The 15,703-nt window shown below is 73.7% G+C and overlaps 2 protein-coding genes across 2 annotated transcripts in view; both read right to left on the bottom strand.

The window, feature by feature from the left end:
* LOC136788818 (NADH dehydrogenase [ubiquinone] 1 alpha subcomplex subunit 3-like) overlaps nucleotides 1-15,703 on the bottom strand; it is a 95,389-nt gene that overhangs the window by 54,825 nt on the left and 24,861 nt on the right. The gene's annotated exons all lie outside the window — the stretch shown is intronic.
* LOC136788533 (ras-interacting protein 1-like) lies at nucleotides 7-15,062 on the bottom strand. Its single transcript, XM_066987094.1, is given in 16 exon segments — nucleotides 7-906; nucleotides 1,748-1,894; nucleotides 2,833-3,004; nucleotides 5,454-5,636; nucleotides 5,639-5,693; nucleotides 6,607-6,722; nucleotides 7,317-7,465; nucleotides 7,544-7,581; nucleotides 8,883-9,055; nucleotides 9,125-9,527; nucleotides 9,530-9,577; nucleotides 10,234-10,274; nucleotides 10,277-10,582; nucleotides 13,454-14,031; nucleotides 14,102-14,269; nucleotides 14,607-15,062. Coding segments are annotated over 14 exon segments (2,463 nt in total). The 5' UTR covers nucleotides 14,236-14,269; nucleotides 14,607-15,062; the 3' UTR covers nucleotides 7-906; nucleotides 1,748-1,827.

The following is a 15,703-nucleotide window of genomic DNA, read 5'->3' as shown; positions in this document are numbered from 1 at the left end:
CATTTTTCGGGGGGGGGTCTCCTTTCGGGGGGGTCGCCCCCTTTTTGGGGGGTCCTCAGGGTGGCCGTGGTCAGGGGGTGGCCGTCAGTCCCTCGGGGGTCCTGAGATGGCCCCGGGGGGGCTCCGGTCCCTGTCAGGTCCCTTGGGTGCCTGTGGGGGTCCCCAGTCCCCCCCAAGGGTCCCCAGTCCCTCCCAGTCCCTCCCAGTAAGGGCTCCAGTCCCCCAGAGGCACCCACAGGGGGCTCCCCAATCCCTATGGGGGTCCCACACCCCCGGGGGGTCCGTGTCACCCCGGGGGGGGTCTTATCACCCCCGGGGGTCCGTGGGTGCCCTTAGGGGGTCCCCAGTCCCCCCCAGTCCCTCCCAGTAAGGGCTCCAGTCCCCCAGAGGCACCCACAGGGGGCTCCCCATGAGTTCCCCAGCCCCATATGGACCCCCAGCCCCCCTGGGGGTCCCTATCGCCCCGGGGGGGTCCATGTCACCCCGGGGGGGTCTTATCACCCCCGGGGGGTCCCTGGGTGCCCTTAAGGGGGTCCCCAGTCCCCCCAGTGTCCCCAGTCCCTCCCAGTCCCTCCCAGTCCCCCCCAGTAAGGGCTCCAGTCCCCCAGAGGCACCCATAGTGAGCTCCCCAGGGGCTCCCCAGCCCCATATGGACCCCCAGCCCCCCCGGGGGGGTCCCTATCGCCCCGGGGGGTCATATCACCCCGGGGGGGGGGTCCCTGGGCGCCCCCCCCCGTCAGGCCTCGCCCTGGGGCGCGGCGCCCTGCTCGAGGCGGGCGAGGAAGCGGCGCAGGCGGCACAGGGCCCCCAGCAGCCCCTCGTCCCCCGGCGCCTCCCCCGCCGCAGCCGGGAACCCCCCCCGGGCAGCAGCAGGGGGGTGCTCCGAGAAGCTCTCAAAGATGGCGCCTGGGGGGGCACGGGGGGGGTTAACGGGGGTGGGGGGGGCACGGGGGGGGGGGGGGGTCATGGGGGGGCTTGGGGGGGTAGGGGGGTTGGGGTGGGGGAAATGGGGGGGGGGGAACAGGGGGCTTGGGGGGGGACATGGGGCTGGGGGGGCACGGGAGGCGGATAGGGGGCTGGGGGGGGGCACGGGGGGGTTACAGGGGGGTGGGGGGTTGGGGGGGGCAGAGGGGGACCCCGGGAGGGACAGGGTGGCTCAGGGGGGACAGGGGGCTTGGGGGGGGACATGGGGTTGGGGGGGGGCAGAGGTCTTGGGGGGGATGGGGGGAGGGCTGGGGGTCTTGGGGAGGGGGCTGGGGTCCTGGGGGGCCTGGGGGTCTCGGGGAGGGGCAAAGGGTGGGGGACAAGGAGCAGGGGCTGGGGGCTTGGGGTGGGGACTGGGATGGGGGTCTCGGGGGGGGCAGGGGGCATGGGGCAGGGATGGGGGACTTGGGGGGGGTCCAGGGGTCCCGGGGGGGTCTTGGGGGGGGGGCGGGGGTCTCGGGGGGGCAATAGGGTGGGGGTGGGGGGGACTGGGATGGGGACAAGGGGCTTGGGGGAGGGATGGGGGAAGTGGGGGGGGGGGGTCAGGGGTCCCGGGGGGTCAGGGGGTCTCGAGGGGGGGTCAGGGGTCCTGGGGGGGTCAGGGGGTCTCGAGGGGGGTCAGGGGTCTTGGGGGGGGGGCAGGGATCTCGGGGGGGGAGACAAGAGGTGGGGACAAGGAGCAAGGGACGGGGGCTTGGGGAAGGGGACAGGGCTGGGGGTCTTGGGGGGGGTCAGGGGTCCCGGGGGGTCCCGGGGGTCTCACCGGTGGCCACGAGGTCGCGCTCCTCGGGGGGGGGCTCCATGCGTCGGGGTAGGGGCGGCCCAGCCCCAGGTGGTAGTGGCTCAGGATGTGGTGCAGCTGCGCCGGGGCCAGCGCCGGGAACTCGGCCCGCAGCCGCTGCCACGTCGCCTGGGGGGGGCACGGGGGGGGCAGGGGGTCAGGGGGGGCCACGGGGGGCGGGGGGGCCGGGGGGGCAGGGGGGTCGGGGGGGCAGGGGGGGGGTCAAGGGGGTTGGGGGGTAAGGGGGGATGGGAGTCAGGAAGGGTCAGGGGGGGTCAGGGGGGTGAGGGGCGTCCGGGGGTCAGGGGGGTCAGGGGATGGGGATGGGGGCTTTGGGGGGGTCGGGGGGTCACGGGGTGGGGATGGGGGGGTCACGGGGTGCCCCCCCCGTCTGGGGCCGGTCCCTGCCGCAGGTGCCTGAGGCTCGGCCCCGAGCCGCTGGGGGCTGGGCGGTGGCCCCAGGTGCCGGCCCCTGGCCCCTGTCCCCTGCCCCCCCAGCCCCCTCCCCTGCCCCCCAAACCCTCCCCAAACCCCTTCCCGTGTCCCCCTGACCCCCCCAAACCCCCTCCCATCCCCATATCCCCCCAAACCCCCTCCCCTGCCCCCCTGACCCCCCAAACCCCTTCCCTAACCCCCCCAAACCTCTCCCCATGTCCCCATGTCCCCCCCAACCCCCCCAACCCCCTTCCCTGACCCCCAACCCCCCCTCCCTATGTCCCCATATGCCTCCCCCAACCCCTCCCCATGTCCCCGTGTCCCCCCCAATCCCCCCCAACCCCCTTCCCTGACCCCCCAACCCCCTTCTCTAACCCCCCAAACCCCCTCCCAAACCCCTTCCCTGTCCCCATACCCCCCCAACCCCCCCCCCAAACCCCTCCCCATGTCCCCCCAAACCCCTCCCATCCCCATTTTACCCCCATACCCCCCAAACCCCTTCCCTGTCCCCCCAACCCCCTTCTCTAACCCCCCCAAACCCCCTCCCACACCCCTCCCCCGCCCCCCTTAACCCCCCCAACCCGCCCCCAACCCCTTCCCGGCCCCCCCCGCCCCCCCCCGGCCCCCCCCACCTTGCTGAGGCAGCTGCGGGGGTGCAGAGCAGGTTGGCGGTGGCCGAGAGCTTGCGGAAGAAGTCGTGGGCGATGTCCGCCAGCCCCACGCCCTGCAGCCAGTCCAGCACCAGGTCCAGGTTGGTGCGCACCCGCACCGCCCGCGACCACTGGAAGAAGGGCCCCGCGCTGCCTGCGGGGGGGCACCGGGTTAGGGACCCCCCCACCGCACGTGGGGGACCCCCGGGGCTGGTTTGCCCCCCCGAAACTGTGCGCCCCCCCCCCCGATCTGGATTGCCCTCCCCTCCGATCTGGTTTACCCTTCCCGAGCTAGTTTGACCCCCCCCCCCGAAACTGTGCCCCCCCCCCGAAACTGTGCTCCCCCCAGAGCTATGTGCCCCCCCCGGGGCTGGTTCCCCCCCCCCCGAAACTGTGGCCCCCCGAGCTGTGTGCCCTCCCCCGAAACTGTGCCCCCCCAGAGCTGTGTGCCCCCCTGAAACTCTGCCCCCCCCGGGGCTGGTTTGCCCCCCCCCCGGGGCTGGTTTGCCCCCCCCCCGAAACTGTGTGCCCCCCCCCGAGCTGTATGCCCCCCCCGGTACTGGTTTGCCCCCCCCCCCCCCCCCCGGATCTGGTTTGCCCCCCAAAGCTGTGTAGCCCCCCCCCCGATCTGGTTCGGCCCCCCTGGATCCGGTTTGCCCCCCCCGGGACTGGTTTGCCCCCCCCCCGGCTTGTGTGGCCCCCCCGGGGCTGGTTTGGCCCCCCAAAACTGTGTGCCCCCCCGAATCTGACTTGGCCCCCCCGGGGCTGGTTTGGCCCCCAAAACTGTGTGCCCCCCCCGAATCTGACTTGGCCCCCCGGATCTGGTTTACACTCCCCCCAAAACTGTGTGCCCCCCCAAAACTGTGTGCCCCCTCCCAGATCTGATTTGCCCCCCCCCCCCCAGTCTGGTTTACCCCCCCGGAGCTGGTTTGCCCCCCCGAGCTGTGTGGCCCCCCCCGATCTGGTTTGCCCCCCCCAGAGCTGTTTGCCCCCCCCCCCCCCCCCGGATCTGGTTAACCCCCCTGGAGCTGGTTGCACCCCCCAGATCTAGCTTGCCCCCCCCCCCAGTCTGGTTTACCCTCCCCAAGCTGGTTTGCCCCCCCCCCCCGAGCTATGTGGCCCCCCCGATCTGGTTTGCCCCCCCCAGGGCTGTTTGCCCCCCCCCCCCCGATCTGGTTTACCCCCCGGAGCTGTTTGCACCCCCCCCCAGATCTGGTTTACCCCCCTGAACCTGGCTTGACCCCCCCAGAACTGTGTGCCCCCCCCTCCCGAATCTAGTTTGCCCCCCCCCCGATCTGGATCGCCCCCCCCCCCGAGCTGTGTGCCCCCCCCGAGCTGCGTGCCCCCCCGGCCTTCCTGCCCCAAGGAGGAAGCGGCCGCATCCTGCGGAGCCCGCTGGGGACAATGGGAGGAAACTGGGGGTGCTGGGAGGGACTGGGGGGGGGGGGCCGGGGGGTCCTGAGAGGGGGCAGAGAGGGTCCTGCACACCCTGAGGGGGCCCAGGGACCCCGAGAGGCCCCGAACTGCCCCAAGGATCCCCCCCGCCCCCCCCCCCAGATTATCCCAGTGTCCCCAGAATCATCACTGGGACCCCAAAGGCCCCTCAACCCCCCCCAAACGGCCCCAACCCCCCCTCGAAGCCCCCTGAGCCCCCCAAAACGGCCCCAGAGGGACCCAGACGCCCCTCACGGCCCCCCAGAAGCCCCCACGGCCCCCCCACGCCCCCAAAAGCCCCCTCACGCCCCCAATACCCCCCCACGCCCCCCCAAAAGCCCCCCTACGCCCCTCATGCCCCCCCCCCCCACCCCCAGAAACCCCAAAAGCCCCCAGACCCCCCAAAGGGACCTGGATGCCCCCCTACACCCCCAACCCCCCCCCCCAGACCCCCCCAAAAGCCCCCAATACCCCCCTCTACACCCCAATACCCCCCACCCCCCAGACCCCCCAAAAGCCCCCCCAAGCCCCCCACACCCCCAAAGCCCCCAATTCCCCCTTCTGCCCCCCCAAAAGCCCCCATACCCCCCTAAACACCCTCGATACCCCCCCACCCCCCAGAAGCCCCCTCTATGCCCCCTAAAAGACCCCAATACCCCCCTCTACACCCAAGGTACCCCCTCTACCCCCCCCCAAAAGCCCCAATACCCCCCCAAAACCCCCCATACCCCCCCAAAAGCCCCCAGACCCCCTAAACCCCCCCAACCCCCCCCCCAGCCCCCCTTGTCCACGAGGGTGTTGAGGAGCGAGGCGTTGGAGAAGAGGAGGAGGTAGCCCGAGGTCTCTGAGCCCCCAGACCCCCCTCTACACCCCCAAAATCCCCCTCTACCCCCCAAAAGCCCCCTCTACACCCCTGAAACCCCATAAAAGCCCCCAACCCCCCCCCAAATCCCCCCCCCCAGCCCACCTTTCTCCATGAGGGTGTTGAGGAGCGAGGCGTTGGAGAAGAGGAGGAGGTAGCCCGAGGTCTGCGAGCCCCCAGACCCCCCTCTACACCCCTAAAATCCCCCTCTACCCCCCCAAAAGCTCCCTCTACACCCCCAAAAGCCCCCTCTACAGCCCCAAAACCCCATAAAAGCCCCCATACCCCCCAAGCCCCCCCGGCCCACCTTTCTCCATGAGGGTGTTGAAGAGCGAGGCGTTGGAGAAGAAGAAGAGGTAGCCGAAGGTCTGCGAGGCCAGCTCGGGGTGCAGCTGGCAGGCCCGCGTCAGCCCCAGCGCCGCCTGGAAGACGGCCAGCGTGCCCCGCACCCCCTCGGGGGCGCCGGCCAGATCCTGCGCGGCGCTGGGCTCCCCCCGCCCGAGAAGGGGTTGCTGTCCAGCAGGGCGGGCAGGGTCGTGTACAGGGTCTGGGGGAAAGGGGTGAGGGGGGTCCTAGAGGTGAGGAGGGGGTCCTGGGGGGGCGGACAGGGGGTTCTGGGGGGGTCCTGGGGTGAGGAAGGGGGTCCTGGGGGCGGACAGGGGGCTCTGGGGGGGAAGGGTGGTCCTCGGGGGGGGAAGGGGGTCCTGAGGAGGGAAGGGGTCCCAGGGTGAGGAAGGGGTTCTGGGGGGACGGACAGGGGGCTCAGGGGGGGAAGGGGGTGCTGGGGGAGGGGAGGGGGTGCTGGGGGGAAAGGGGGGTCCCTGGGAGTGAGGAGGGGGGTTCTGGGGGGAGGGAAGGGGGTCCCAGAGGTGAGGAGGGGGTCCTGGGGGAAGGGGGGTCCTGGGGGACGGACAGGGGGTTCTGGGGGAGCAGGGGGAGAGGGGGTCCCTGGGAGTGAGGGGGGGTCCCAGGGTGGGGAAGGGGTACTGGGGGGAAGGGGGGTCCCAGAGGTGAGAAGGGGGTCCTGGGGGGGGGACAGGGGGTTCTGGGGGGAAGGGGGAGTCCTGGGGTGGGGGAAGGGGGCCCTGGGGGCAGACAGGGGCTCTAGGGGGGGAAGGGTGGTCCTCGGGGGGGGAAGGGGGTCCCAGGGTAAGGAAGGGGGTCCTGGGGGCGGACAGGGGGTTCTGGGGGGGAAGGGGGGTCCTGGGAGGGGAAAGGGGGGTCCCTGGGAGTGATGGGGGGGGTTCTGGGGGTAGGGAAGGGGGTCCCGGGGTGAGGAAGGGGGTCCTGGGGGGGGAAGGGGGGTCCGGGGGGGAGGAGGGGTTCTGGGGGCAGAGTAGGGGGTCCTGGAATGAGGAGGGGGGTGCTGGGGGTGAGGAGGAGGGTCCCGGGGTGAGGGGGGTCCCGGGGCGTTGGGGGGTCCCGGGGTGAGGGGGGTCCCGGGGTGAGGGGGGGCGCACCTTGGTGAGGTAGTAGACGGACTGCTGGAAGGTGGACATGATCACCTCGTCCAGCACCCCCAGCGCCTCGTCGCACGCCTCCAGCTCGGCCGCCAGCTGCGGGTCCTGGCCTGGGCCTGGGGGGGCACGGGGGGGGTTGGGGACAGCGCTGGGGGGTGGGGGACATGCCCCCCGTGTCCCCGTGCCCCCCGCGTTCCCCCCCCCCGTGTCCCCACGTCCCCGTGTCCCAGAGCCCCCATGTGTCCCCATGTCCCTGTGCCCCCCCGTGTCCCCGTGCCCCCCGTGTGCCCCCCGTGTCCCCACGTCCCCGAGCCCCCATGTGTCCCCATGTCCCTGTGCCCCCCCGTGTCCCTGTGCCCCCCCACGTCCCCACATCCCCCCCATGTCCCCCCCATGCCCCCCCCCCCCACGTCCCCGTGTCCCAGCACCCTCGCATCCCTGTCCCCCTGTCCCCACATCCTGGTGTCCCCGTGCCCCCCGTGTGTCCCCACGTCCCCCATGTCCCCATGTCCCTGCCCCCCCATGTCCCTGTGCCCCCCCGTGTCCGTATGCCCCCCCGTGTCCCCCCCACGTCCCCGTGTCCCAGCACCCTCGCATCCCCATCCCCCTGCCCCCACATCCCGGTGTCCCCACACCCCCCGTGTCCCCGTGTCCCCACGCCCCCCCCGTGTCCCCACGCCCCCCCTTGCCCCCCCTTGCCCCCCCCCCACCTTCCAGCTCCAGCTCGTGCTCCAGCTCCAGCACGTGGCCCTGCGCCAGGTTGAGCAGCTCCATGGCGTTGGCCAGCCACAGCAGCAGCGGCCGCAGCTCGGCCGCCACCTCCTCGATGCTCAGCGCCGCCGGGGCCGCATCCTGCTGGCTGCGGGGGGGGGGGTCACCGCGATGCCCCCACACAGCCGGGGGGTCCCCGTCACCTGGGGGGGAGGGGGGCACTCACTTCTCCGGCTGCCGGTCGCTGATCTCCTTGATCTTCTCCTGGGGGCGGAGGGACCCCGTGGTGGCCCCGTCCCCACCCCGCCCGCACCCCAAAACCCTCCTCGTCCCCGTCCCACGGGCACCCCAACCCCCCCCCACCCCCCATACCCCAACCCCCCCCCACCCCCCCCATACCCCATACCCCAACCCCCCCACACCCCTGCCCAGTACCCCAAACTCCCCCCCTCCCCTCCCCATACCCTAAACCCCTCCCCACCCCCCTCACCCCCCCATACCCCAATCCCCCCCCCGCCCCCCCACCCCTGTCAGGTGCCCCCCCCAGGTGCCCCCCCCCCCCCCCCCCCCCAGGTACCCCAACCCCTCCCCCTTCCCCTACCCCCACCCCCCAGGTACCTCCCCCCAGGTACCCCAACCCCCCAGGTGCCCCAATCCCCCCCAGGTGCCCCAACCCCCCCAACCCTTCAGGTGCCCCCACACACCCCGAGCCCCCCCACACCCCACACCCCTCCAGGTGCCCCTCCCCCCCCAGGTGCCCCTCCCCCCCCCAGGTGCCCCCCCCCCCCCAGGTGCCCCCCCCCCCAGGTGCCCCCCCAAGTACCCCCACCCCCCCATACCCCCCAGGTGCCCCCCCCAGGTGCCCCCCCACCCCCATGTGCCCCCCAGGTACCCCCCCCATACCTACCCCAGGTACCCCCCCAGGTACCCCCACCCCCCATACCGCCCCCAGGTACCTCCCCCCAGGTGCCCCCCAGGTACCCCCACCCCCATACCCCCCAGGTGCCCCCCACTCCCACGTGCCCTCCCAGGTACCCCCCCAGGTGCCCCCAGGTACCCCCACCCCCACAGGTACCCCCCAGGTAACCCTCCCCAGGTACCCCAACCCTCCCAGGTGCCCCCCACCCCCAGGTGCCCCCCCAGATACCCTCCCCAGGTGCCCCCCAGGTGCCCCCCACCCCCAGGTGCCCCCCCAGGTACCCCCCATACCCCCCCAGGTACCCCCCCAGGTGCCCCCCCAGGTACCCCCACCCCCCAGGTGCCCCCCCCCCCCCCCCCCCCCCCAAGGTGCCCCCCCCCAGGGTACTCCCCCATACCCCCCAGGTACCCCCCCCCCAGTTGCCCCCCAGGTACCCCCCCAGGTGCCCCCCCGGTTCCCCCCCCCCAAGGTGCCCCCCCAGGTACCCCCCCAGGTACCCCCCACCCCCCAGGTACCCCCCCCAGGTACCCCCCAGGTACCCCCCAGGTGCCCCCACCCCCCAGGTGCCCCCAGGTACCCCCACCCCCCAGGTACCCCCCCCCCAGGTGCCCCCCATACCCCCCGGCCCCCCCCCCCCCCGGCTCACCCAGACGGTCTCCCTGAGCAGCAGCGCCACGCGGCCCAGCAGCGCCGGGAAGCGCTCGGGGGGCAGCGCGCGGGCGGCGTGCTCCAGGCACAGCCCCAGCAGGAAGGCGGGGGCCAAGGCGGCCGGGCCCCCCCCGCGGCACCGGCATCGTCGTCGCCCCCCCCTCGGGCATCCTCACGATCTCCTTGAGCAAAAGCTCCTCGTCCTGGGGCCGGTAGCGCAGCTCCGGGCGAGCCCTCAGCGCCTCCTCCTGCTCCCGGGGCGAACGGCCGCAGCCGGGGCACCCCAGGGTGCCCCCCAAAGCCGGGGGGGGGGCCCGGGGGGGGGGCAGCCAAGGCGGGGGGCCTCCTCGCCCCCCCCCGGGCGAACGGGGGTCTTTGTAGAGGAGGAGGAAGTGGCGGCCGAGCCCCAGGAGGTCGCCGGGCCTGAGGGGGGCTTGGCGGTAGAGGGGGGCGCCGTTGTGGGTGACGGGGGCCCCCGAAAGGGGCGCAGCAGGGCGCCGGGGGCCCCCCCCCCCCCCCGCCGCCGCCGCCCCCCCTCGGCGGCGCGCACCAGGCAGTGGCGGGGGAGGATGTCGGGGGCGTTGAGGAAGGTGTCCACGGCGGCCCCCCCGGCTTTAGGGTCGGGGGGGCCCCCCGTTTCTCGGGGCGCCCGAAGACGTGCCGGGGGCGGGTCATCACGTAGAGCACGAAGTCCTGGGGGGGGGGGACAAAACGGGGGGTGAAGTGAGCGCCCCCCCAACCCGTGTGGCCCCCCCTGCCCTCTGTGGCCCCCTGCCCTGTGTGGCCCCCCTGCCCTGTGTGGCCCCCCTGCCCTGTGTGGCCCCCCCCGTTTTATTATCAGGGCCCCCCCTCCTTTTTTGGGGTGCCCAAAGATGTGTCAGGGATGGGACATCACATAAAGCACAAAGTCTTGGGGGGGGGGGAAACGGGATAAAAAGGGGGTGAAGGGGGAGCCCCCCCACCCTGTGTGACCCCCCGGCCCTGTGTGACCCCCGGCCCTGTGTGACCCCCCAGCCCGTTTTATTATTGGGGGGGGCACCCGAAGACGTGCCGGGGATGGGTCATCACGTAGAGCACAAAGTCCTGGTGGGGGGGGGGACGGGGGACAGGATAAAAAGGGGGTGAAGGGAGCGCCCCCCCCAACCTACGTGGCCCCCCCCCGCCCCCTGTTTTATTATCGGGGGCCCCCCCCGTTTTTCGGGGCACCCAAAGTTGTGCCGGGGATGGGTCATCATGTAGAGCACAAAGTCCTGGGGGGGGGCGTGACAAAAAGGGGGGTGAAGGGAGCGCCCCCCCGAGTGTCCCCCACCCTGAGTGCCCCCCCCGCCCCGTGCGCCCCCCCCGCGTACCTGCTTGCCGTACCCCCTCAGCACGATGAAGTAGGGGTGGTGCTGGGGGGCTGGATGAGGCACTGCGCCAGCTGCTCCAGGTCCTCCCCGGCTTCCTCGGGGGCTGGGGGGGGCTTTCGGCTCCGGGGGGTCGGGGGGCCCTCGTCGGGCGCCGGGGGGTCCCGGCCTCCCCCCCCGCCACGCTCAGCACCGTTTTGCGCTCCCGCCGCCGCTTGGTGCTGAGGTTCATGTCGCTGATGCTGCGCCGCAGCGAGAGGTTGTCGGAGCGCTCTTTGGGGGGCGGCGCCGGCCCCCCCCGAGGCCGCCCGCGAGCGGCTCTTCTGCAGCCGCCGGGCCTGGGCGTTGAGGCCTGGGGGGACGGGGGGGTCAGGGGAGGGCTGGGGGGCATTGGGGGGGTCCTGGGGGGTCTTGGGGGGTATGGGGGGGCTCGGGGGCACTGGGGGCACAGGAGGGGGTCTTGGGGGGGTCCTGGGGGTCTCGGGGGCCATGGGGGTCTTGGTGGGCATTGGGGGGTCCCGGGGGTCTTGGGGGGTATGGGGGGAGGCTCGGGGGGCACTGGGGGCACAGGAGGGGGTCTTGGGGGGCATTGGGGGGGTCCTGGGGGTCTTGGGGGGCACTGGGGGTCCCGGGGGCACTGAGGGCACAGGAGGGGTCTTGGGGGGTTTCAGGGGGGTCTCGGGGGTCGCGGGGGGTCTTGGGGCACAAGGTGGGGCCTCAGGGGGCATTGGGGGCGTGGGGGGTCTTGGGGGGCATTGGGGGGTCCTGGGGGTCTCAAGACGCACATGGGGGGGGTCTCAGGGGGGTCTCGGGGGCCATGGGGGTCTTGGGGGGCATTGGGGGATCCCGGGGGTCTCAGGAGGCACACGGGGGGGGTCTCAGGGGGTCTCGGGGGCCATGGGGGGGTCTTGGGGGGCATTGGGGAGGGTCCCGGGGGTCTCAGGAGGCACACGGGGGGGTCTCAGGGGGCACTGAGGGCACGGGGGGGCACAGGGGGGTCTCGGGGGCACTGAGGACATGGTGGGGGGTCTCAGGGGCGCATGGGGGGGGGTCCAAGGGGTGCTGGGGGCACCGGGGAGGTCCCGGTGGGGCACTGGGGGGCATGGGTGAGGTCTCAGGGGGCATAAGGTGGGGTCTCGGGGGCACTGAGGGGTCTTGGGGGCACACGGGGGGGGTCTCCGGGGTCACTGGGGGGGCCCAGGGGGCACTGGGGGGTCTTGGGGGGTATGAGGTAGGGTCTCAGGGGGCACTGAGGGCAGGGGGAGGTCCTGGGGGACACGAGGTGGGGTCTTGGGGGGCACTGAGGGGTCTCGGGGGGCCTCGGGGGGCCTCGGGGGCATTGAGCAGGTCTCAGGGGGCACTGAGGGGTCTCGGGGGGGCCTCGGGGGCACAGAGGAGGGGTGTCCAGGGGCACTGAGGGCACTGGGGGGGTCTTCGGGGGCAATGGGGGGCCCCAGGGGGCACTGAGGGGGTCTTGGGGGGTATGAGGTGGGGTCTCAGGAGGCACTGAGGGCACGGGGGAGGTCCTGGGGGACACGAGGTGGGGTCTTGGGGGGCACTGAGGGGTCTCGGGGGGCCTCAGGGGGGCCTCGGGGGCATTGAGCAGGTCTCAGGGGGCACTGAGGGGTCTCGGGGGGGCCTCGGGGGCACAGAGGAGGGGTGTCCAGGGGCACTGAGGGCACTGGGGGGTCTTCGGGGGCAATGGGGGGCCCCAGGGGGCACTGGGGGGTCTTGGGGGGTATGAGGTGGGGTCTCAGGAGGCACTGAGGGCAGGGGGAGGTCCTGGGGGGACACGAGGTGGGGTCTTGGGGGGCACTGAGGGCATGGGGGGGGTCTCGGGGGGGCTGGGGGGGCATTGAGCGGGTCTCAGGGGGCATGAGGTGGGGTCTTGGGGGGCACTGAGGGGCACGGGGGGTCCCGGGGGGTCTGAGGGGGCATTGAGCAGGTCTCAGGGGGCACTGAGGGGTCTCGGGGGGCCTCGGGGGCACACACAGGGGGTCTCCGGGGGTACTGAGGGCACTGGGGGGTCTCCGGGGGCACTGAGGGCACGGGGGGGCACAGGGTGGGGTCTCGGGGGCACTGAGGGCACGGGGGGGCACAGGGTGGGGGCTCCGGGGGCACTGAGGGGGTCCCGGGGAGGTCCTGGGGTACACGAGGTGGGGTCTCGGGGGGCACTGAGGGCACTGGGGGGGTCTTGGGGGGCACCAAGGGCACGGGGGGGGGGGTCTCGGGGGGGGGGGCTGGGGGGGCATTGAGCGGGTCTCAGGGGGCATGAGGTGGGGTCTCGGGGGACACTGAGGGCGTGAGGGGGTCCCAGGGGGCACGGGGGAGGTCTTGAGGGGCACTGGGGGGGGGGTCTCAGGGGGAGTCTCAGGAAGTATGGGGGGGGGTCTCAGGGGGCACTGAGAGCACGGGGGACACGAGGTGGGGTCTTGGGGGGCACTGAGGGCATGGGGAGGGTCTCGGGGGGCTGGGGGGCATTGGAGCGGGTCTCAGGGGGCACTGAGGGGTCTTGGGGGGCCTTGGGGGCACAGGGTAGGGTCTCAGGGGGCACTGAGGGCATGGGGGAGGTCCTGGGGGACACGAGGTGGGGTCTCGGGGGGCACTGAGGGGTCTTGGGGGGCCTCGGGGGCACACAGGGAGGGTCTCCGGGGGCACTGAGGGCATGGGGGGGTCCCGGGGGGGGCTGAGGGGGGCATTGAGCGGGTCTCAGGGGGCACACAGGGGGTCTCAGGGGGCACTGAGGGCATGGGGGGGTCCTGGGGGACACGAGGTGGGGTCTCGGGGGGCACTGAGGGGTCTTGGGGGGGCCTCGGGGGCACACAGGGGCGGTCTCCGGGGGCACTGAGGGCACGGGGGAGGTCCTGGGGGACACGAGGTGGGGTCTCGGGGGGCACTGAGGGGCACGGGGGTCCCGGGGGGGCTGAGGGGGCATTGAGCGGGTCTCAGGGGGCATGAGGTGGGGTCTTGGGGGGCACTGAGGGGCCTCGGGGGCACACAGCGGGGGTCTCCGGGGGCACTGAGGCCACGGGGGATGTCCTGGGGGGCACTGGGGGTGTCTTGGGGGGTATGAGGTGGGGTCTCAGGGGGCACTGAGAGCACGGGGGGCAGAGGGTGGGGTCTTGGGGGGCACTGAGGGGTCTTGGGGGGCCTCGGGGGCACACAGGGAGGGTCTTGGGGGGCACTGAGGGCACGGGGGGGGGTCCCGGGGGGGGTGTCTGACCGGCGGTCTCGGTGTCCTCGGCCTCGCAGGCGCGCTCCACGCCGCGGCGGCGGCGGATCTCGAAGCGCCGCGAGCAGCCGGCCTTGGGCTTCCAGACGTCCTGCAGCACCAGGGGCCGCTCGGCGTCGCCCACGGGCCGCAGGTGCTCGGCCTGCCACGAGCCGTCGGGCCCCGCCGCCCGCCCCACCACGTCGCACAGCACGAAGTCGCCTTCCTCCGGGCTCAGGCCGTAGCGCTCCAACGCCTCCCGCACCAGCTGCCGGGCGGTGGAACGCGGCGTGGCCAAGACGCTCTTGTAGTTGGCCCCCCGCGAGATGGCCCCCCCGAAAATCTTCAGGATGCCGGGGAGCTGGGGCCGGCCGCCCAGCTCCGCCAGCTCCTCGGGGAGGGGGTCCGCCAGCTCCGCCAGCTTCTTCTCGCTGGCCCAACGCCCGCCGGCGCCCGGCGGCGCGGGCACCGGCGCCGCCGCTGCGGTGGAAGAGGTTGGAGAGGCGCTTGTGCCGCGCCGGCTTGCTCTTGCCGGGGGCCGCAGCTCCACCGTCTCGCTGCCGCGGCTGGCGTTGTCCGACGAGGTCGATCTGGGCGGGGGGAGAGACGGTTTGGGGTGGGTTTTTTTTTTGGGGGGGGGTGGCGGGGTCGGGGGCTCACCTGACGGAGCCGGCGCTGGGCCAGCGGCGGCTCATTTTGGCCAAGTGTTTTTGGGGGGAGTTGATCCAGAGGCCGACGGGGAAGTGGAGCTTCCCGAAGCGGGGGCTGCCCTCCTTGCGCTCCTCCGGGAACATGGCGCTGGCGAGCGGGCGGCGGCCCTGCGAGGACCTTGGGGGGTGGGGGGACGGACGGACGGACGGACAACCGTCACGGCCGGCGCCTTCTGCGGCCCCAAACGCCGTCGCTCCCCCGGGATGGGGTGCGGAGGGGGTCGGGGTGTCCCCACCGCAGCGGTGGAGGCGGCCCCCAGCCCCGTTGCGCCCCGGTTGACGCCGGTGGCGGGCCACCTTCCTACCGGGGTGACCCCGAAGCCTGCCCTGGGGAGCTCAGAGCCGCACCCCACCCCTCGCCCACCCACAGAGGGGACACGAGGCATGGGGTCCCCCTTCCCAGACCGCCGGGCAGCGGTCCCGGGACCCCTCAGCCCCCAAACTGGGACCGTTACCGAGTCTCCCAGCAGCTCTGTCCCACCGACGGCCGTCCCCGGGCTCAGCGCCGCGCTGGGGGCTCCGAGCCCCCACCCCGAGGCACGGCGCAGGGCTCCGTGGCCCCCCTTTGTCTCGCTGCCTCCTGCGCGGCTCCGGCGGGGTCACTGAGCAGCGATTTCCCTTCGCTCCGCTGCCAAGGGGGGGGGGGGACAGGAAAGGGCGAGCCAGGCCAGGAAGCCAGGCTGGGGGGGGGGCCGGGGGAAGCAGGAGGGAAGCAGGACCTCGGTGGATGCCCAGGCATTGGGGAGCACCCTGCGGGGCCCCCCAGGCCTCGCCCCCATCACCGTGGTCCTGTCAGCACCGGGGCTGCAAGGTGACGGGGGACACCCCAGCCCCCCAGGGGACAAACCAGGCCAACCCCAGCTCCTGTGAGGGGAGAAGAGGGGCGAGGTCCCCATGCCCCCTCCCCCAACCCCCCCCCAGGCCCTCTCACAGACCCAGGCCCCGATTCCTGCCCCCCTTGAGCAGGCCCCGACCCCCTCAGAGCAGGCCCCGACCCCCCGAGCAGGCCCCGACCCCCGAGCAGGCCCTGACCCCACCTTAGGGCAGCCTCAGCCCCTGGGGTGGGCTCTGTCCCTTCCCCTGCCCCCTCCGGGGTGTCCCCGTCCCCCTAGGGTGTCCTTGTCCCCCTCAGGGTGCCCTCATCTCCCATGGGTGCCCCCCCCCCCGGCCGCGAGCCCCCCCCCATCCATCACCGCCCACCGCCCTCACCCCTTCTGCTCCCTCACGGCTTCGCCCGCCTCAGGCAGAGCCGGCGCCGCGCGCTCATTGGCTGAGCCCTTCCCGCCTCTGCGGCGCCAGCCAATGAGAGCACGCACGTAGGGAGCGGCGGGCGCCTCGAGCTGGCGGCGGGAAGGGGCCAGGCGCGGTTTGGGCGGGAAGGGGAGCCCCAGCCAATCAGGACGCGCGGAGCGCTGGCCCCGCCCACCGGCCGGTTCTCCTCAGGGAGCCTGGCCCGCCCGGCGGCACCTCAGCGCCCCCAAACCGGCCCGAAACTGCCCCAAAATCGCCCTCCGAGACACCAAACTGCCCCAAAAGCTCCCTCCGAGACCCC

This window comes from Anser cygnoides, chromosome W (assembly GCF_040182565.1).
Source record: "Anser cygnoides isolate HZ-2024a breed goose chromosome W, Taihu_goose_T2T_genome, whole genome shotgun sequence".
Taxonomy (NCBI): Eukaryota; Metazoa; Chordata; class Aves; order Anseriformes; family Anatidae; genus Anser; species Anser cygnoides.
This window is presented reverse-complemented; position numbering and strand designations above follow the sequence as displayed.